This window comes from Stegodyphus dumicola, chromosome 9 (genome assembly GCF_044657685.1).
Source record: "Stegodyphus dumicola isolate Sdum_Otavi_A_Nest chromosome 9, ASM4465768v1".
Lineage (NCBI taxonomy): Eukaryota > Metazoa > Arthropoda > Arachnida > Araneae > Eresidae > Stegodyphus > Stegodyphus dumicola.
Window position 1 is genome coordinate 118,347 of NC_140776.1, and position 21,626 is coordinate 139,972.

Consider the following 21,626-nt stretch of genomic DNA (forward strand, 5'->3'; position numbering starts at 1 on the left):
TTTGTTAATAAAAAATTTGTTTTACAAAATATGAAATAGGTAATAATTCCAAATTCGGCTTTCCATGGGGCCTTGCTGGGGTGAAGGGCAGCGCTACTCTAAATCTGATGGTTATCGGAACAGTTGTTTCTTCACAGTGCGGAAAACCTACATACATCCACGCAGATTCTTCTTATTGAATTCCTTTAAATAAAATACAGTGCGATAATATTTGGTGGGAATAATCTGAAAACTGATACAGCGCATTTAAATGTTTCGAATCAAACTGTCGTTTCGAGACTGATATCCCGTTCAAGATAAACGTCCATTTTGGGGTAATAAGTACAATATGCGAAACAACTGCAAAATTAGCAAAAAAAAAGCTATTGTAGAGAATTCAATCGCAAAAAGAGAATGATTCAATCGCAAAAAGAGATGACACCAAATTACGTGTAATTACGGAGGAGGTGATTAGGCTACAGGCGAGGTTGAGAATGTTTTGACTTTTATATTTGAAATGGTAAATTTCCTTTATTAACTGTTATTAGCTATTGTTGTATGTATAATATCCAATCTGTACAAGCAGAATTCGTAAACAGTGCAAGAATGCATTTAATCATTTAAACAGTCCCTTGTGTCAAACGACTCGCAAACATTTTACCAATAAGTTAAGTAATTTCGGAAATATACGAAAAGATTTTTGGTATGAAAGTGTTTCTTCAGGAAAGGGCTCTTTCAGTTTCACAAGAGTATTTCTTGACTTGCAAGTCTGATATCCAAATTAATATGGGTTTCGTAATACTTAATAAATATTTTTAGAGCCACAGCGCATTTAGAGAGGGGCCTTGCAAAGATCAACATTAGAATTATACGTATCGAGTGCTCTTGGAAAAATTAGTAGCCTTCAGAGATGCTATTTTATAAATGTTTGTAGAAAAGGAGAATTAATATTTGTTAAATTCATTTTATCGTTTAGGCTACTAAGTCGATATTTTAAATTTTTACGTTTATTAAGGTACTGTTAAATAGTTTAAATTTGTTTTCATTTTTCATAATAAGCCGAATCATGAAAGAAAGAGATTGCTTACCAGTCGAAAATGCATGTTTTTAATTATTTTTCCTTTAATGATCTTTTTTAAAACTTTTGTATGGGAACTTATATTATTTCATTAAAATTTTTTGAAATAGATTTGATAAGATCGAATGAAGTGTCAAGAATTTAAGAAAATGCTAAACATTTCTCTGACTCCGATAAAATTAACATTTAATTTTCATTTCTCATATCGAAATTCACAAATAGGAAACCAGGCATTGTTCTTTTTCATTTCATGGTGTTCTAATTTTTCCACTTCAACTGAACTTTATCAGAAACTAGATGATGATGCAATAAATCGATGTCATCGAAACGACACTACTATATTAGTAGTGTTCCTTTATAGGAAATTATCAATATTATAGGTTTTTATAAACAAGATTTTATGCCGCTGTTTACATCAACATCCACACGTTTGATATTTTAATATAAATATTTAATTTTCCTTTGCAGTTAATAACAAAACTTTTGCCTTAGTATATGGCTCTACAATTGCATTGCTTTTATTTCTGAGAATGCATATTTTTATAGTTATTATATCCATGCTCACCCCAAACCCAATACGGTAATTTAAGTAAAGTGTCCGTGAATATCTGTAGTCGAAGAATATAAAGCCGTAGATGGCAACACAGGGAATTTCTGAAGACAGCGTAGACGCATTGTATTTTAATATTAAATAAACAAATCTTGTACTCTATATATAGAAAGTATTGCCCGCTTATTGCATACCAGTTTTCTCGTCCGCCTATACGGTATAAAAGTTTGTCTCTTTCTTGCTCAGGATACATTTAGTTTCTAAGTTTAATTGTTTTACTTTTTTGAATGAAACTGCATTGCTTCTTAGATGTAAAGCGGTGGTTTTGTAATGTCTTGGTGTGGAGAAAATGTTTTTCCGTGATTACTAATTTTATGTAACATATATCCGAACTTTTTGGAAAGGTGAGTGCCGACATTTCTCCTTTTAGTGTTACATGTGTGAACTTATAAGAAACTTCCGAAATTCTTATCTAAGGAAATTTTTCTCAAAAATATGGGTAAACCAGACCGGCTTCATGAAGTAAAAAATTCAGCAATTTGAACGTTTTATTGCGAAACTTTCTTTCCCGGAGGACATTGCACCAAGCTCCAGTTTTTTATTGTTCCATTTACGGGGATTAAGAAGGCTAATGAGCACGTAACCCAGTGAACCAGCTGTTGTGTCGATGGCGAAAAGGAAGAAGGCAGACAATAAATTGCTATAAAAGTTGCTTAATTTTGAACTCTCCACTCCCACGATTTAGACTCCGTGCTTGTTCTTCCTTGCTTATTGACGCTGAAAAATTAAACTGTGTAGATTAGAGATGATGGGATGAACATAAGTCTGAATAAAATTACATGAAAGAGGGAAGCCGAATAAACAGTGAAAGATTCCTTGGGAGATGTGTTGCAAACGGCCTACTTCCGTTTACTAGCGTATTTTTGACATTTTCGCTGACATTGAATTTACAGATGAAACTCCTACTAAATTTCTTTAAGAATGCTTTACTATTCCCAAATTCAGGATCCCGGTGCAGTTATTTATTGCATAATTCAGCAAACCTGAATTTTTTATGCAAAATTCTAAGTGGCAGAGCGAGCAGGAATTGTGTAGAAAATTGATGTAGTTTTATTCCGGGATAAAATTTTCTTACAAAGTGAAATAGCTAGTACTATTACACTTTCCAGTTTCCTCCTCTCGTATTGCAGTTTTAAAGCATTATTTTTATTCCTTCCCATTTCAACTAAAACTGTCAGTGAAATTCAGTCACTAAACATTGTGGTCGAGCGGAAACAAATAAGAAAAGCTACCTTCAATATCGATGCAGTGGTGAATAGGAAAAATTTGACAGAAGCAAAGATTTAGAAATAAAATATTTAGGAATGAGATTACTATGAACGAGTGCTACTTCAACGAGTGTTTCGTAAAGTTAATTTAAAATAAAAACTCGGATGCAAATTTAAAGGTTCAAATCCCGCGAACGGGCTGGCTGCATGGGCGTTTTCGTGGTTTTCCCCATGTGTAACGTGCATACGAGCCAGTTTCCCTTAGAAAGTCCTCCACGAAGGCATCCCTCCCTTTAGGCAGATAGCTCTCGTGTGCTTTGCCATAATTACGGATGATCTGCTCGGAGGATTCGACAGAAGGAGAGAGGCTTGTGACTCGATTAGTTTTCATTATTATCATTTTTTTCTTTTCTGCGAACAAAACGGGGAAATCCCTTTTTATGTCTATGTATAAATTAGAGTAATGTAACATTTCCACTTGTGTGAAATATCGAAAAACATCTCGACATTGAATGATCCGTGCTCCGATTATTTCAACTGTAACGTGCACTTTGTAACCTAGTGGGTTGCAATATATTGAATCTCGAGAACATAGAGTCCGCGATTTTATTTTTCGTTAAGTACGGATACCAAAATTTTGAAAGCAAAACGAAAGTCGCGTTTAGGGTACAGAAATAGCTCAGTCGTATTTAGGGTGCAGATTTAGAATAAAATCGCATTTAGGTTACAGATATTAGTCGCCCAGATATAGCTCAGAAGATTGAAAACGAAAGTTTTAAAGATGGTTTGATTTAATGATGGTTTGGTTCAGATTTATGTACGGGATCCATTTTCCATAGTAACGAAAAATGCTGCTGGTCGGATTAAATGAGATTTAGCTGAACTTTATGATTTACTTGAGAGCAAGCTCATGGCCCTCGAAAGCTCAAAGGTAGAACTAAGGAAGAGTTTGCTGAATTTTTGGAGCCACTTGTTGAGTCCTGCTTACCAGAAACTGTTCAATGGATGATGCTTCGTCCCAGCAAGATAGTGCGCGCTCTTTGGATAAACGTTTGTGCTTTCTTCGAAACCAAGTGCAAAGGGAGGAAAGGATTAAGCTCGCACGTAGCCGGGTCGGGAGCTTCCCTTTCTGCTCATTCACGTCCACATTCTGATGTTCCCTATTGCTCTACAGCTGCTGCCTTCGTAAATTTCCAAGGCAATACAGGTAGGCGGAATTTAGGTTGTATTTTTTGTTAGAAATCCCACAATTCTGCCGAATGTTTTTCTGCTCGCAAAATGTGTTTAGAAGATAAACTAAAGCCTTTGGTGCAAACGCCTGTCTATTTTCGCCGCCTACGAGTTGGACATAGCTCACAGGCCTTCAGAAAAAAAGTAAAATGTTTAACATGTGTATAAATTTCACTATACCAATATGTGCTCTAATAGCGAAACTGTAAAGCGAAATGAAACTGAAAGTACTGTTTTTTCAAGTAATGCATTGTCTAATCAGCCAACTGTTAATAAAAATGTGTCTTTGCAAACATTTGATTTAAAAATAGTTTTCGAAGGTACACAACTTACAGTTCGTACGATTTTCGACAGTAGTTCACATAATCTTATCTTTCAGAAAGGGTCATCACGTTTTTGCAACTGCGTCCCAAATAGAAACAAACCATTCTTGGGGAGAGAGAGACAAGTCCTAATTGCCATTTAGTGTTTGATGTTAATTTAAGAAATTTTGAGGGAACGTATGAACATAACTTTGAAGTACTTACTCATAACAAAATATGCGAATCTGTTCCAAAAATAGTTGATCACAATACCCTAAATTAAAAGGTAGAAATATCACCTTGTCTGATTTGCAAGCTAAGGAATATAACATTGAATTACTTTTAGGAGCAGATGCCATCGGGGACATTATTGCTGGCAGCTCTCTGAAACTGCACTCGGGTGTGTCTGTAGTGGCGACTGAATTCGGATACACTGTGATTGGTAAAGTAAACAGCTTATCTGAAAAATCTACTTCAGCTACTATTCTAGCATTACTGGAAAATAATTTGTTCAACAATATAGTGTCGTTGCATTCCTCTAATCTTGTGTAACCGAACTCTGGAATTTAGATGCCATTGACATAACAGACCCAACCGAAGATGTTAAACTAGAACTTGCTCACACCAACACAGTTAAGCAATTCAAAGAGATATTAAATTTTCTTTCCGATGGCCGATATGAATTGCCACCATCCTTTAAATTTGAAATTCTGTTACCTAACAATAAATCTATGACCTTTAAAAGTCACAAAAGAATGTGTCGACGAATTGATGAGAAAATCAGTTAGGTGAATATAAGGTAGTTTTTGAAGCAACGGGAAGATCTAAAAGTAATAGAAAAGAATTTAGTATGCTTGATTTTTTTCGCCATTTATTTTAACAGAAAGTTGCTTAGTAAGATTTTGTCCAGGTTTATTATTTGTCATGATTCTAGATTTGGAGGATGAAATTTCAAGTTTAATTTTCTTGCATTCTTGCTGGAATATGGCTATTATTTCTTGACAATTTCTTCGAAGGATTAAATGGGACCTTCCACTCATAACAAATGCGACATCATCGGCGAAAGCAGTAATTTTAGCAAAAGGAAGCCAAGCACTTTTTATAATTTTATTAAATGTAATATTCCATAATTCTGCGCTTATACATGCGCCTTGTGAACATCCACGAACTTGTTTTCTTCTGATTAAAGAATTATTATATAAAATGAGACTATGCCGATTATCAAGGAAATTATTGATAATTTAATAGATATTATAAGTACATTCAATATTTCTAAGTGCTTCTTTAATTGAGGGCCGCCATAATGAATCAAAGGCTGATTTGAGACCTAAGCTGATTATTGCGGAGTGTAGGTTATTGATTTTATTAACATGGATTTGGTTTAGGACTGCACTGGTTGCATGAATGGTAGATTTTTGCTGCCTAAATCCACACTGATTTTCATTAATGAATTTATGATGGTGAAAATGGTATTCAAGTCTTCCTATAATACAACTTTCAGATTTTCTCCAAGGGATGGTAGAAGGTTAATTGGCCGATAGGAATTAGGATTTTCATGAGCTTTGTTCTTTTTGAGGAAGAGTATGTTTTGTCTTGTTTTATAGCAGTCTTGAAAAATACCAAGTTCGAGACATTTATTGCAGATTAGAATTAGCTTAGGATTACTTTTATGTATAATTTGATAGCAGATTCTATCTGGTCCAGGAGCATTTTCGTTATTGAGTTTTTTAATAAATAGATTGAGTTCCATGGCTGTAAATGTGTTATCATTTTCTTGGAAGTAGATTACAACGAATTAATCTTTGTTCAGTTAAATCATCATATATGTTTTCTTTTGGTAGAATAACATCTAGAATGTTTTCTAAAGTGATCTTCGTAACATTTTTATCATTATTTCCCCTATTAGTGACTGTAAGTTGCGTTGGGTGGAAGATTTTGTTGGTTTCAATTTTGTACAATGAGCCATACGTATACTGGTTGTTTGAACAATAGTTGCACCATGCTTAAAGCTTTGCAGACATTATTTGCTTTTTATATGGGGCTTTTCGTTTTTTGTATTTTTGAAGTAGGTTGAGTCGTTCTTCATTAGTTTGCGATGATTTCAGTTTTCTTCGTAATGCTCGTGTTTTGTGTTTGACTTAGCGGAGTTCTTTCGTCACCAGTTGATTTTTATAATGGGTATTGATGATCTTTTGAAGAAGGTACGTTCGTAGGTATCTTGAAACTTTCTGATAAGTTCCTTGGTAATATTATTAAGTTCTCTTTTGGTTGTACACAGAATAATAGCATTTAGAAAGTCATTTGAAATTGGATTGAACTTTTGTTGAAATTTCTTTTTTTTTTTTTTTTTTTTGTTATTATTGATTTTAAATCTGGTAAGTGCAGTAAAGGACGTATATTCAGTTATATCAAAAGAGATATATTTGTTATAAGATTCGGTATGTTCATCTAGTATTGATCTGTTGTTAATTTTATTATCAAGATGTGTTGTAGAAATAAGAAGATCAGTCCAATAATTATTGTAGGTATTATCAAAGGTAGGTCGGTCAGTAAAATGATTATGTAGAATGAGATTGTTTGCATTTAAAAATTCTTCAAGTATTCTTCCTCTGTGATCGGTTTGTAAGTATCCTCATTAAGTACTTTGCGAGTTAAAGTCTCCACAAAAAACATGCGGACTATTATTATTGTTGTAAGATTTCATTTAGTATGGATAAGGTTTGATTTGGATTTTTGACGGAGATATATAGATACTAGTAATAAGAAGCTGAGATGCATTAGTATTGATTGAAATTGTGATTATATCTCGAGTATTAATAATTATTGTAGAATTCCATTTATTGTTTGGAATGAATATGGCTGTACGAGGAGATAAAACACCCGTTGAAGCATGACGTTGAATAATTGCCCAGTTATTTGGACTTCTTCCTAATTTGCCAGTGATGCAATAATGTTCTTGATTTATAATAAAATCTGCCAGATAATCTACTTGATACTGACATAGTTGGTCGGTGGCGGTCTTTGCTCTTTGAAGATTTATTTTGAGAAAGCGGATGCCATTGTTATTCTTTTTATTGATGGAAAGGGTCTATAGATAGTCTGCAGGATCTTGCATTATTGTTGATAATATGTATTGGATTTTACTCGTCTAACTTTTGTTTGATATGTGGACCAGGAAATAGCTAAGGCTGGATGTTTACAGTCAAATTTTGTTTCATACTTTTTATTGTTAATCCAACAGATTATGCAGTACGGAGTTTGGGAATAACAGTAAGAAACATATTTTCCGCCGTAGAATGAGCATTTTGGTTGGTTTGTCTTATGAGAGAAATCCTGACAGACTTGACATCTGCGTACACCGATAAACTCGGTTATTTTATTGGTGCGCCATCCAATATATATTTGTTTTTTACTCATAAAATTTTGGAAAGTTTCACCGTGACATTTTATGATCCATTTATCGATATTATTTTGATAATTCAGTTTAAATAAAGGCCTTAGGTGGGAAATATTTGATTATGTTTCTTGGGCTATAATTTGAATCAGTTCATCAGAGTTGAAATTTTTTGGAGTATTATGAATTGTGCATTTTGGTATTGTGGCTTCCGGAAGTTTTACGTTAACTATATCTTTTGCAACTGTTTTGGCAATGAGGTTATAGCTGATTTTTTCTATACCTTCTGGCTTATGACAGTGTATTGCAAAGCTTCCTTGAAGAAAGGTGTTTATTCTTTTGACGTTGATATTTAATGCTTGCAGTGGTATTATTTGCAGTGGTATATGATTTATTTGTTCTATTTTTCTTTTTCGGGTCTTGCTTCGTTTGGTCATTAAATCAATCGTTCTACAGTCGTTATCCAGTTCTGGCTCTTTTCGCAGTTCATCCGGTTTCCTTTTCGGGTTTGACAGTTCTTTTCCGGTTCCTGCTGGTTTTGCAGATTTGGATTATTTTCCGTTTTTTGCTTCTTTTCCCAGGTATTGCGTCTTTTCTGACTCATCTATCTTTCCAGTTCTGGCATCTTTTCCGGCTCTTGCTTCTTTTCCATTTTTTGCATTTTTTCCAGTTTCTTCTTCTTTTTCAGTTCTTCTTTGTTTTTTAGTTTTTGCATTTTTTCCAATTTCTTCTGCCTTTTCAGTTCTTCTTTGTTCACTTGTTTTTGTATCTCTTCCAGTTGTTTCTCTATTTTCAGTTCTTCTTTCTTTTCTAGTTTTTGTATCTCTTCCAGTTTTTTCTTGTTTTTCAGTTCTTCTTTCTTTTCTAGTTTTTGAATCCATTCCAGTGTTTGCTTCTTTTTCAGTTCTTGCTTCTTTTCTAGTTTCTGTTGCTTCTCCAGTTTTTGTTTGTTTTTCAGTTCTTCCTTTTTTTCCAGTTTTTGCTTCTTTTTCTGCTTTTTCAGTTCTTCTTTGTTTTTTAGTTTTTGCATTTTTTCCAGTTCCTTCTGCCTTTTCAGTTCTTCTTTGTTCACTTGTTTTTGCATCTCTTCTAGTAGTTTCTCCATTTTCAGTTCTTCTTTCTTTTCTAGTTTTTGTATCTCTTCCAGTTTTTTCTTGTTTTTTAGTTCTTCTTTCTTTTCTAGTTTTTGAATCCATTCCAGTGTTTGCTTCTTTTTCAGTTCTTGCTTCTTTTCTAGTTTCTGTTGCTTCTCCAGTTTTTGTTTGTTTTTCAGTTCTTCCTTCTTTTCCAGTTTTTGCTTCTTTTTCTGCTCTTGTTTCATTTTCAGTTCTTGCTTCTTTTCAATTTTTTGCTTCGCTTCCTGCTCTTGCTTCGTTTTCAGTTCTTGCTTCTTTTCCAGTTCTTGTATCTTCTCCGGTTCTTGCTTCTTTTCTAGTTTTTGTATCTTTTCCAGCTTTTGCTTCTTTTTCATTTCTTGCTTCTTTTCTAGTTTTTGTGTCAATTCCAGTTTTTTCTTGTTTTTCAGTTCTTGCTTCTTTTCCAGTTTCTCCTTCTTTTCCAGTTTCTCCTTCTTTTCCGGTTCTTCCTTTTTATTCAGTTCTTGTTTCTTTTCCAGTTCTTGCTTCTTTTCCAGTTTCTCCTTCTTTTGCAGTTTCTCCTTCTTTTCCGGTTCTTCCTTTTTATTCAGTTCTTGTTTCTTTTCCAGTTCTTGCATCTTTTCCGGTTCTCGCTTCTTTTCTAGTTCTCTCTCGGTTTCCAGTTTTTGCTCCTTTTCATGATCACAAGGAGGGTTTTCCAATCTACAAAATAATCAGTATATCTTTATTTCAGTAGTAAAAAAGTGAAAGTAATGCAACGACGATCACGTTTAACATGTACAACACTTTAATATTTAGATACTATATAACACTTTGGGCTCAGTTTCATAGGGAAAAATCTCCCCGTAGATTTATTGCCTGACAGAATATTTTTCTACAAAGGGCGAATTGGTTGTTTTCGTTATAAGGACCTAAAGCCAAGCAGAGAAGTTAAAGAATTTGGCGTGATTTGTATGCAATAAGCGACCACCATGAATCTCACGTAGAGTGTGATAATTTGCAAAGTTTCAGTGCCTTACTTTTCCTTACTTAATTTTTACATAAGTTGTAATAATAATAATAGTAATAATAAACAGGTGGCTTAAAAACAGAGCGAAACAATGGGGAAAATTGCAAAATAGGAGAAAAAAAGAAAACTGAAATCAAAAATGAAACAACTACAAAAAAAAAAAGGATGGAAAAAGCATCTTAGAAGATATACACGTAACGTTCTTTCTGAATCAGAAAAACCTGTATTTAAACGAGTATAAGTTTGAGAGCTTTAGATTCATTTAGGTTTTGAATCAATTACTATTTCTTACGCTTGCTAGATATTTTAAATTTCTTCAATTTTTGTATAATTTACTTACGTATTTTGTATTTTAACCTTTTCTTATTATTATCCCAGTAGAGGTAACCTTACACATCATTACATTATCTCCGAGTTTCCTCATTTAAGTCATCTTTCTCTCAGAAGAATCCCTTTGCATCGCTGGCTGCACAGGTTTCAAATTTTCTCTTGTAATTCCAAATTCGGAAAATATTGCTGGTCTATTTCGTCGTCCAGCAGAGCAGCACTAGGAGTTTTGCCACCATTTGTTTTCAATTGAAAATTTTATTCTCATTCTTCAGTTACATTCTTTAAGTTTTAATTATTTATACAGGAAGAAAGAAAGAAATCAAACACAGTAAAACAAATTAGGAAAAGAAATATCTGTTTTCTCCTATATTTATTGTTCCCTGTAATTTCTTTTGCCTGTTCCATTAAATTTATTGAAGGAAAATTTGCTAAGTTTTTCAAAATGTATTTCCTAAATCCTTATGCGAATTAAGCCTTTCTGAGCGTTTCGGCTAATGGCCGAAATCACTTTAATGGCTTTCACAATGTAATGTTTGAATATTGACTGCTGCCTATACTGAAATATTTTCTCCATTGTCCTCGAAAAAAGAAGTATTAAAGTTCCAGGAGATTTTACAATGAAGGACACACATTTCTTATTTGAAGGGCAAGAGGAAAAAAAAAAGATATTTTCGGATGGGAATATGTAGCATTGTAAACACCGTGTTTGTAAATTTCATCATATAGTAGCAACACTTGAGTCATAAGTAATTATGCACATATATGAGAGAGACGACATCGAGGAAAAATGAAATGGCAAAACAGGGCCGAAACAACTTTCCTGGCCGGTACAAACAACACAAAACACAAGAAAGAACGGACACCAATTATGCTTAGCACAAGAGAAATTAAAAAATAGGAACAAAATTAGACACTTATGGACCTCAAAGAAGGTGTTCGAAATTACGACCTGCACCCTGATGCAGGTATCACATCTCTCGCACATCGACCATAAGATGTTCTGGAAAATACTGTGCATCCTCAGGACTTTCCCAGCAGCTGCCACGATATGTGCCACAAGTTCCTGTTGGACTTCTAACAGGGGTTTCGTGCACGAATGTGTTGAATTACCCCGAGCGGAAGTGATAATGCAAGTGAGGTCTCGTGATCTTGCTGAACAATGCACTGGACTACCCCTACCAAACCCATGTTTAGGATACTTTCCTAAGGAACTTTCGAATACTTTCTTTGATGACAATCCAATGTTTTTGTTCTTATTTCTTAGTTTTCGCTGCGCTAAGAATAATAAAGAAATATCTTTACACTGTTCGTACCCTATTTTTCTTGTGTTGTCTCTCGTCACTATAGCGCCAGGAAAGCGTTTCCGACCATGCATTGCAATAAACGATTATATATATATATAATTTATTTCCTAAACAATATTGATTAATTGATTATATTATCTCCTATGTTTAATTAAAGTAGAATTATTTTAAAAGAGTGAATCCATACTGGTAAGTTATATTTCGAAATATGTTTTGAAGTAATTTGAAAGCAAAATGTTAATAATGTTTTTGGTTAATAATGTTAATAATGTTTAGCAAAATGCAAAATGTTAATAATGGGGACTAGAGTTAAATCATCATGAAGAATAAAATTTCAATTGTAAAAGGAAAATTAAAACCATGTAATCATTGTCATTGATCGGAAATTAATTGACTTTTCAATGGGAACAAACCAACTCCCATTCAACGAACAATAATTGATAAAAATACGTAAATACGAAGGTGTTTCGTCTTTACTCGAGTTATAAGTTAAAGCCGAACCGGCAATTCTAGTCAGGCCAAATATCTCCGCGAATAGAAGGGATTATGATCCAATGCTTATACTCAAAGAACTTATTCTTATGAAGCAATTTAGTCAATTCAATTTGGAGTAAAAAGCAAAATCTGTAGAGAAATTCGATATAACCCGAGTAACCGTCCCCGACACCTTCATGTTTATGCATTTGAGTTCTATATTATTTTTAAAAATTAAACATTGGAAATTCAATTTGGAGTAAAAAGCAAAATCTGTAGAGAAAGCCGATATAACCCGAGTAACCGTCCCCGACTCCTTCATGTTTATGCTTTTGAGTTCTATATTATTTGTAAAAATTAAACATTGGAAATTGTTATTATGAAATCGAATTCAAAGTAAAGTTGAAATAAACATAGAAGATTACAAAATAAGATAAATAATGCAAAGTTTGTAAAAACAAATCAAAGACAATATAAAGTAATATAAAAAAATGTAAAAAATAATATATAATAAGAACAGTGAATGTACATGAAGATATAAAGGCCAGAAAAGGTATTAAGTAACTTACATTCTTTCTAGTGGGGGAGTTGGCAAAGTATTCTCTTCATGTCTGACTCATAAGTGTTGGGTGTCCGAAAATTCTTAGCGGCAGTGGGGGCTTTGAATAATATCAGTCGGTAAGACTTGGGTGAAGTAATTTATGGTAGTGGGTTGGACTCGGAATTCTTGAGGGATGTATTATGTGGAGTTCTTATTTGAGGGAGAATGTCTGTTAAGATTTTTTTGAAAATACTAGTGAATGGAAATTAATTAATTTCTGGCTAATTGTCGTGTCGCAATGATTAAGAATTTAAGAAAGGAAAAAAGGAATTTTTCACTGTCCAAGAGCTATTAGACAGACTAAAGTCATGAAATAGGCCCATTTTTTTAGTAACAGTATAGTAACAGCATGAGTCTGAAGACAATTAGGTTTTTACAATATATACAATTGAGTAATTACACTATATACAAATCCTTCAACTGATAGTCATCCAACTTATACCGCCTTCTCAGGTTTAGGAACAAATTATCATATCCCTATCAGTTACATGATTTAGGGTGAGTATTTAACGCCTGCTCTTTTAAGGCAATGGTTGATAAATTGAATGGGTATTAGATTATTTTTGAGAATTTTAATAAGGAGCAAAATTTCGCGTTGTAAATCTATTGTATCTGTCCATATAATTTTAATTCGTTGTATTTGATTAATTATAGTATTGTTAATTACTTTTTTGGATATGTTGGAGTTCCAATTTATTAATTTGTTAGTACTGAAATTGAAGTTTCTTGTTTTGTCAAAAAGTAAAATTTTTTTGTAGTTAATGATTTGAAGATCTAGAAAGTCTATGCTATTTTGTGAATTATTAGTTTTATTAAGTGTAAGACAATTCGGATAAATCTCGGAGTGTTCAATTTTATCAAAATTATTAATTGTAATAAGGTCATCAATATATCTGTAGGTGTGTTTGTAGTAATTTAACTCTTGTGGTTGTAGATTTTTTTCGAAGTTAAAGTCTTTGACAAATAAAAAGATATTACAGATCGAGGTGCTGGAATGTAAGCCCATTGGCAATCCTCTGACTTGTTTAAAAATTTGATTTTGAAACTTGATGTAGTTATGAAAAAGTGTGCATTTTAGGTAGGTTTCCCATTTGTCAAGAGTCATGATATTGAGCATATCAGAGAAGAGTTTAGTTAGATCAAGTAGACTGGTATAGATTTCTTCTAGAGGAAGTGAGGTATATAAGTTTTCAAAGTCATAGCAATTAATGTTTTGGATGTTAATGGTTTGAATAGTATTAATGACAGGAGTGTTATTATGAATGATCCAGGATTGTTATGATTAGTGTTACAATCATTGAAAATAAATTTACAGATTTTATTAAGTTGAATTGAAAAATAATAGTCTACATTTTTCTTGTAATTTATTAGTTCCATTAGCAATAAATCTGAATTTTAATTGTGTTTTATGGAATTTGGGAATCGCATAAAGATTAGTAAATCTGTTGTAGTTTGCATTGAAAGTAATATTGAGTTTCTTATGAAAAGTTTTAAACCTGTTTATTATAGATGTTTCTGTAAGGTTGGCTAATTGATAAGTAGTCGCGTTGAGAAGTTCTTTATGAATAATTTCTGCGTAGAATTGTTTTCATATAATGCTAAAGTTATTAGTTGTTGAACTATTTTTGTAATAGTAAAGAGCTGTTTTAATTTTTTAATATCTGATGTAAGTTGCGACCAATTCAGTGTACTTTTAAACTTGAGGTGACTGATTTCGGTGGATATGCGTTGAAGAATTTTGGCTTTCCATTTTTATAAGGTATCTATGGGTAAATTCAGTTGATAGCTTGCTTTAACTATAACTTTGTTGATGTTGTTTTCGAAAGTCTTGTAACAGAAATTTGTAGTCATGTTTCTGACTGGTCTAAATTTTGTACCATAACTCATTAGTGTTTTAAGTTGATGGTTCTGTATGATATTCAGGTTGCCAGTAATTATGCGCTGGTGATGAGAATCCACGTAATTGCTGTAAATTGGTGTCTTACAATGTCATTCTGCTGTTTCATCTATTTCATGGTGGTTAGTCAGCAAGTTGCTTAAGGTCCTTTGATATTTAAATGCAACCATAGTTAATGTATCAACTGCGGGGAAGTAATCTTTACAATCTCTGATGATTCTTGAGAAATGAATATTGTCAAACTGCGGATGTAGAAAATTGACTTTAAAATAAATTTTGCGTTGAGTGAGACTATTAGAGAGTCCGAAAAAACTAAAATCGAGAATCATGTCTTTAATGATTTGTGTGTCGTCGTAGCTTTATTGAATGAATTTTTTTAGTTTGATAAGGAATTTATTAGTACAGGAGTGTAACAGTTGAGAGGTTTCTTGGGAAAGTTGTCTGAGTCAAAGAAACATTTCAATTGTTTTTTCAATGCAAATGTATCCAAAGTGGATAAAAATCTCGCATTATTTTTTATTTTGCTTCCTCTTATTCCTCTCTGCGTTTTGTTGCTGTAGTGCTTAAATTGGCTGAAAATAGACTTCTTAGAAGTATCTCTATGACTATGTATATAAGTGTTAAGTCCATATGGATAAAGTGAACGTTGTTTTAGTATATAGAGAGATTCCTGAAAAATTCGTGTTTTGTGATTGGGTATTATATCTAGTATCTGAAGTTGAATAGAGTTGAAGTCATGGTGTTTAAAGTGCTCTAATTCTGCTGTATTGAGTTGTGATGGTGTACTTATTTTAATGCTATTTTTTGTGCGTTGAATGTTTTGATTTAAGCTCTATGGTTATTGATTCGAAAGTTAAGATTGTTTTTAGTCTGTCCTATATATTTTATATGTCAAGTGCCGCATGTAATCATGTAAATACAGTTAAATGTTTTTCATAAAAATTGTATTTTGGGTTTATCTGTAGCAGGCATGGCGTTAAATTTTCAAGTTTTTCATCTAGTGGAATGACATTAAATGATTTCAATTTCAGATAAACTAGCAAGATATAAAAGTAAGGAGGCTGCTAACCTTCAATACAGTAAAGTTTTTGTATAAGAACTTTATAAAACTTAAAAATTAAAATATTAAGAAAGAAGAATGGTGGTAATATATAAAGTGGGTACATTAGGCAAGCGATAAATAGCGCTAATAGCTGCTATTTAGCATATCCAATGTTGTATGATCTTAAATTCATTAAGTGCGAAAAGAAGTTACAATTACTTGCGCAATTGCTGCAAAGTTAGTTAATAATAATTTATTTCCTAAACAATATTGATTAATTGATTATATTATCTCCTAAGTTTAATTAAAGTAGAATTATTTTAAAAGAGTGAATCCATACTGGTAAGTTATATTTCGAAAGATGTTTTGAAGTAATTTGAAAGCAAAATGTTAATAATGTTTTAACGGGGACTAGAGTTAAATCATCATGAAGAATAAAATTTCAATTGTAAAAGGAAAATCATATATATATATATATATATATATAAAATCTTTATATATATATATATGTTACCGTGAAAGACCGAAATTGGAGAATGTCGACTTTCACCGGAGAATGTCAACATTCACCAAATACGTCGGTGAAAGATCGAATATTGCATTACATTCTTGTACATTCGGACCCTCACCGGTGTATGTCGACACTCACGGATGTGTTCTGGTGTAGGTTGAAAAGAGAGGAGTATATGTACACGCTGTCATTGCAAAAGGAAGTGTTCCACAAATAAATGCTGTCGTAAAAGCAAGGGCCTCTTGTGCAATTGAAAGTGTCATAAGAGTTTAAGTTTTTGCAATAAATAAGATTTGAATCACGTAATTTTGTAAGTTTTAAACTTCTATTATTTTCCTTTCGCATTTTGAATGTACAGTGTGTTTTAAGTTCTTATATTCTTAAGTTCTTAATTTAAGTGCGTTTTTTCGTGACCGAATTACGGAGAAAATATAATATTCTTATGTGTTCAACATTCACCATTAGTAGATGGTGAATGTTGACATTTACCGGTGTAAGTCAGAAATAAGAGTATTTGGAAAATATTTCGGACATACAACAAGCGACTATGTGAATGTTGACATTCACCGGTGAAAGTCGACATTCTCCAGATTTCGGCGTTTCACCATAACATATATACGATAAACGTATATATATAGATATATATGTATATGTGTGTGTGTGTGAATTAATGTTAGGAATTCTGATCGCACATATTGATCTATAATACAGAGCAAATTTGGCAGATGAATAATATAAAATATTCAGATTTATTTCAATTCATATTTGCGGCTCCAATTCATTTGAAATTCTAAACCTACCTATTTCTAGAATATTTATATTTCTCATATTGTTGGAATAGGAAGAAAGTAGCACGACGTCGTGTCAGCGGTGACAGAGATAGAAAAAAATGTGCATAGTTCGACAACATTGTGGCTTAGTAAGAGAAATATTTGATTCAGGAAATTTAAATTCCCACTTAGCTAGGTCATCATCTTTATGTAAATCATGTGATGGGGATATATATATCTACATAAATATATTTTAATTAATTAATTTTTATTTTTTAATTTTCTATTAATTCAAAATTATTTAATATTATATATTAAAAAAATAATTACAATGAAAAGTTGGAATCTGGAAATTTTTATTATGTTTGATGAGTACATTCTCAAAACTCGAGCTAAATAATATTCTAAATCTCTGTAAATCTAGAAATATATAGTCTAACAGAAACAGATGAAGAGAACAATTTATATTAGATTTGTTCCGAATAGAGTATAGGATGGATTTCAGTGTTTACGTAATTTGTTTTACATACATATATATTATTATTTATAAACATAAAGTCCTTTTTGTCTTTGTTACTCTAATTATATCAACTATTTGACATTCAACAACTAACTTCATAACAACTTCTCATTTACAAATTTTACAAACTGGCCGTTTAAACACGTGTATTTTGTATATTAGCTTTCTGTTTAGATATTTCATTAGTTAATGCAATAACGTTTCCTCATAATCAAAAGGTATGACAATAAATTTGAATTCTTCACAATAGGATTTTCCATCTTAAACATTTATAATATATTTTTGTAATGATGGATTGAAAAAAACATTAAGCATTATAAATCTGAAAACGTATTATTTTCCAGACCAGCGTTTTTGTCAAAAAATTATTAAAGGTATAATTAAACTGGACCTGAAACATTATGTTTTGTTTTATTATTTTTTCCGAAAAGACTTACGTTTCCGACACGTATTGCAATCTTAAACATTGGGGATCCAATTCTTCTAGTAGTTGATCGCTGTAGTATATTCCTGCTTCTCCTTCTTCTTCTTCAAATATACGTCGATAATTATTTGCGCTGAAATATTTTTATTTTATTAAATATATATGTTCATATGTTTGAATTCATTAATTTAATAAATGATTACTTATACGTTTTTTGTCAAAAGTAGTAAGTTACAGTTTGCGAGCATTTTTACAGATTGTCAAAGATTTTTAAACGCTCAATGTTCCACGAAGAAAATATCTTTACTTATTCAAAATCTTTTAAAAACAATAAATATGGAAATGAATATTCCTCTTATTAGCCTAAATTCCATTATGAGAATATACAGGTATAATAGGAAATGAAGCTGCTGGCACCAACAGCTCAGGATGCCATATTAAAAGGTCTGATTGACATCTATCATCTCAAATCAAACCATGCAATCAGGAAAAAATTTTCCAAACACGTTTTAATAAAATAACAAACAGGATGGGACGAGACAGATACAAGAAGATTGCTCGACGGTTACCTCCCGCAAGTATCCCTATAAAGAATAAATTTTTTTCTCCAATTAGATTGGCAACAAGTCATGGAAAGTTCCCATTTTATTACCAGAGATTCTTAAGAAGCACGTAAAATGCGAGCGCGAAAAACCTGCAAATCTAGCAAAACTTAAGCTTTATAAATGGCACACTTTCTTACTTTCCCTTCTTAGAAAAGATAACCAGGATTTGCATCAAAAATTCCAGAGAAACGTTTTTCTACAATATGAAGTATGTGTCTGCACTTCAACAATTTATGAAATATATTATTGAAAGTGAAGGAACCGTGATTATAAGTATCTAGTAATATTACAAAAGTGAATAAGCATATATTTAAGAACAAGAAAATTTTTTAAACGGTGGCTTCCGTTGACCATGCTGATCAAATTTCCAGTCGAGCGCAATTAATCAATGTTTGGGATCTCAACCTGATGGCTGCGTATGCTGAGTCGATGACTGATCAATCATTTGGACAATTTCCGCACAGGATTAAAATTGCCTTCCTACAGACTTCTTCACTTAACGGGCCATGCGTTCAAAACACAGATTTACACGTTAACTGAAATGTATAAAAAAATTAGCGAAAACAAAAAAAGTATTTAAACGCACAATATCTCTTCGGATCTTCCTATGTTCCTGATTATTACATCTGCTGAAAACAATTTAATACGTTTAAATGCAATTACATTTCATTGAAGTGATCTATTAATTGTTTAACAGTTTTCTGCTGTTGACTTCAATAAATTTATGATGTTTGGTATTTCATTTGTTTCCAGCAACACCTAGTCTCCTTTGCAAAGAAAATTAATATTAACTTTTGTAATTAAGAAATGATTTAGATGAAAAATTAAATTGGACTGGAGGTAATGTCTCGGTTGTTTTCGTTAAAAAAAGTTGGTGCTTTCTTAATTCAAAAAATATCTCCATATATATACATAACATACATGTAATTAATTTACACACTTAAAAAAAGTATTCTTCACATGGTATCTTCAAATGGGTAGATACGATAGCTGAAAAACAAGTGTCGGACTAAAGCGGAGCTGCAAAGAGCGATTTGTTGTACTGATACTTCCGTTTATATAATTCTTGTTATTCGATGCATGTAGTTTTGTTGAAATTCGTGTTACAAATTGCTTTATTCTCTGATGTAAAAGGAATTATCCCAAATTTTATTTAGAAGATTTAAATAACGGTTTTGATCACAATACGCGGCAGTTACTAGAAAAATATCTGGATCAGTGACTATTTGACGTCATTTAAAACGCTTAATTACAGGGCCGTAGTACAATTCACAACCGGCCCCAACCCCACGGGTATAGCGATATACAATAGTGACGTGATCGAAGATTCTTTGGAAATAATCGCTGTCATCGAATGACATGCATATTCTATTTAAGTAATCATAGTCATCAGCTTTTAATATTCGTTGTAAATAATCATTGTCATCGAATAATCATTGTAAAGAATCATTCTCATCGGATAATCATCGAAAATAATCTTTGTCGTTACATAAAGGGGCATAGTAGCTGATGTATAAAGATTTGTACTCAAATTCTCATCAAAACAATCGAATATGTATTGCAATTTATCATATGATCATTATTTACAGCAATGATTCTTAAATGTCTTCGACCTACGGCTCCTAATGACGCCGAGGAAAACTTGCGCAAATGTGACAAAAAGAATATTTAAAAATACAATAAAAGCTTGAAAGGTAATAAAAATGCCTGAATTTAATTTCCTTTTATTTAAATGAAGCTTAATGTTTTGAAGGAATTTGAATATTGTACACAGGAATCAACAATATAAATATCTGTGGATTTTTGCCTCCTTGTTTTTTTCTTCGTAACATCATATCTCCGGAACGGGGAGTTTGAGTTTAGAAGGAGGTACCCCCGGATTTCAAAACTTCTTGGTAAAACTTTCCGACTATTGTTATCTTCCTACGACTATCACTCGAGATATTATATAAAATTTCGGAAAACGGTAATTTTTCGTATTTATTTTTCCAAGTAGCCGAAGTCTAGCGCACTGGACATCAAAATGCTTTACTTGGAAAAATGTTGGCCGTTCTCACTTTCAAATCGTAGAGTTTGTTTAAGAGATATTTTTAAGTTAAAAAAAATATGAAATAAATAGTATTGCCAAACGTGAAACTTATTGTTATTATTATTTACGGTCATATTCTGAAGTTGAAGAAAGCACGTGATTCCATATAACGTCATTGTATGTCGAAAATCTTTCGTTAATATCAGTATTTTAAATGAATAGCTGCTTTTGGCAACTTTTATGTTTCACCTTTGGATACGTGACACGATATGCTATCGCTACGTTAATTCCTTTATTGAGATTGTGAAAATTTGTTATATTGAAATAAATTTAAATCATAACCTCCAATGTATTACCTGAAGGGTCAAAGGTCTTTGTTTCCTGAGTTGGCAAGAAAAATGTATTTACGAATCGCTGGTTGCTTGGAAAGAATGAATACATTTTCTTCATAATGAAATGTTTCTATGCATTTTATGCTATTCTAAATTTATTTATAAAAATTTAATTTCTTTTATTGTATACTTACTTTCTGAGTAGAAGTTTAAACATCTGTAGATATTTAACGTATTTTAGATGCAATGTTACTTTACTACAGTTAAATAATTTTTTTTTTCCAATTTACTAAAATGTCTGAACGCAAGAAGAGAGCACAAATGGTACAGCGAGCTACAGAAAAATGAAGTAAAAAACACTAGGAGACTCAACAGGCAAGTACAAGAAAATTTGCGAGCTTCAAAAATGAATGAAGACACAACTAGAAACTCAGCAGGCAAGCATAGTGACAAGACAGCTTACTCATTCAAGAAACTGAAGAAGAAACGAATAGGAGTTCCAGCAGACAAGCAGCAACTCAAGAAACTTCGCGTGCTCAAACTGTATCAGAAACTAGTAGAAAACACAAAAGACATTCAGAAAACCAAGAAACACTGCGTGCTCCGGAAAGGGAAGCAGAAGGGAAACGGAGGCCCATTAGGCAAGTGGAACGTCAACAGACCATGCGCGAAGAATAGAAGAAGTAGCAAGTAAACGAAGGATACAAGACTCTCCGCGTCAGCGTCAGATTCGACAGAAAATAACAGAACAGCTCAAGAACCTATATAAACAACTCAAGACGCTGCAGTTTACGGACAATTTTTGTTCGAAGTGGCAGAGCGTATACGAGGGAACAAGCTTCTCATGAACGCATCAAGACATACACGTAGTACTCTTCAC

General features: G+C 32.5%; 2 protein-coding genes across 6 annotated transcripts in view; one reads left to right on the forward strand and one right to left on the reverse strand.

Moving 5' to 3' along the window:
- LOC146995278 (uncharacterized) overlaps positions 1–21,626 on the forward strand; it is a 474,485-nt gene that overhangs the window by 86,101 nt on the left and 366,758 nt on the right. The gene's annotated exons all lie outside the window — the stretch shown is intronic.
- The window catches only part of LOC146995279 (uncharacterized), a 58,590-nt gene continuing 44,272 nt past the window's right edge, over positions 7,309–21,626 (reverse strand). For 2 of the 3 annotated variants that reach the window (XM_085823159.1, XM_085823158.1), the window contains exon 3: positions 7,309–9,600. In XM_085823159.1, coding sequence (XP_085679285.1) covers positions 8,406–9,515 — 1,110 coding nt within the window. In that variant the 5' untranslated portion in view covers positions 9,516–9,600 and the 3' untranslated portion in view covers positions 7,309–8,405. Of the gene's footprint in view, positions 9,601–17,897; positions 17,914–21,626 lie in introns of those variants that run through there. The other variant, XR_015042919.1, reaches the window with a different exon arrangement.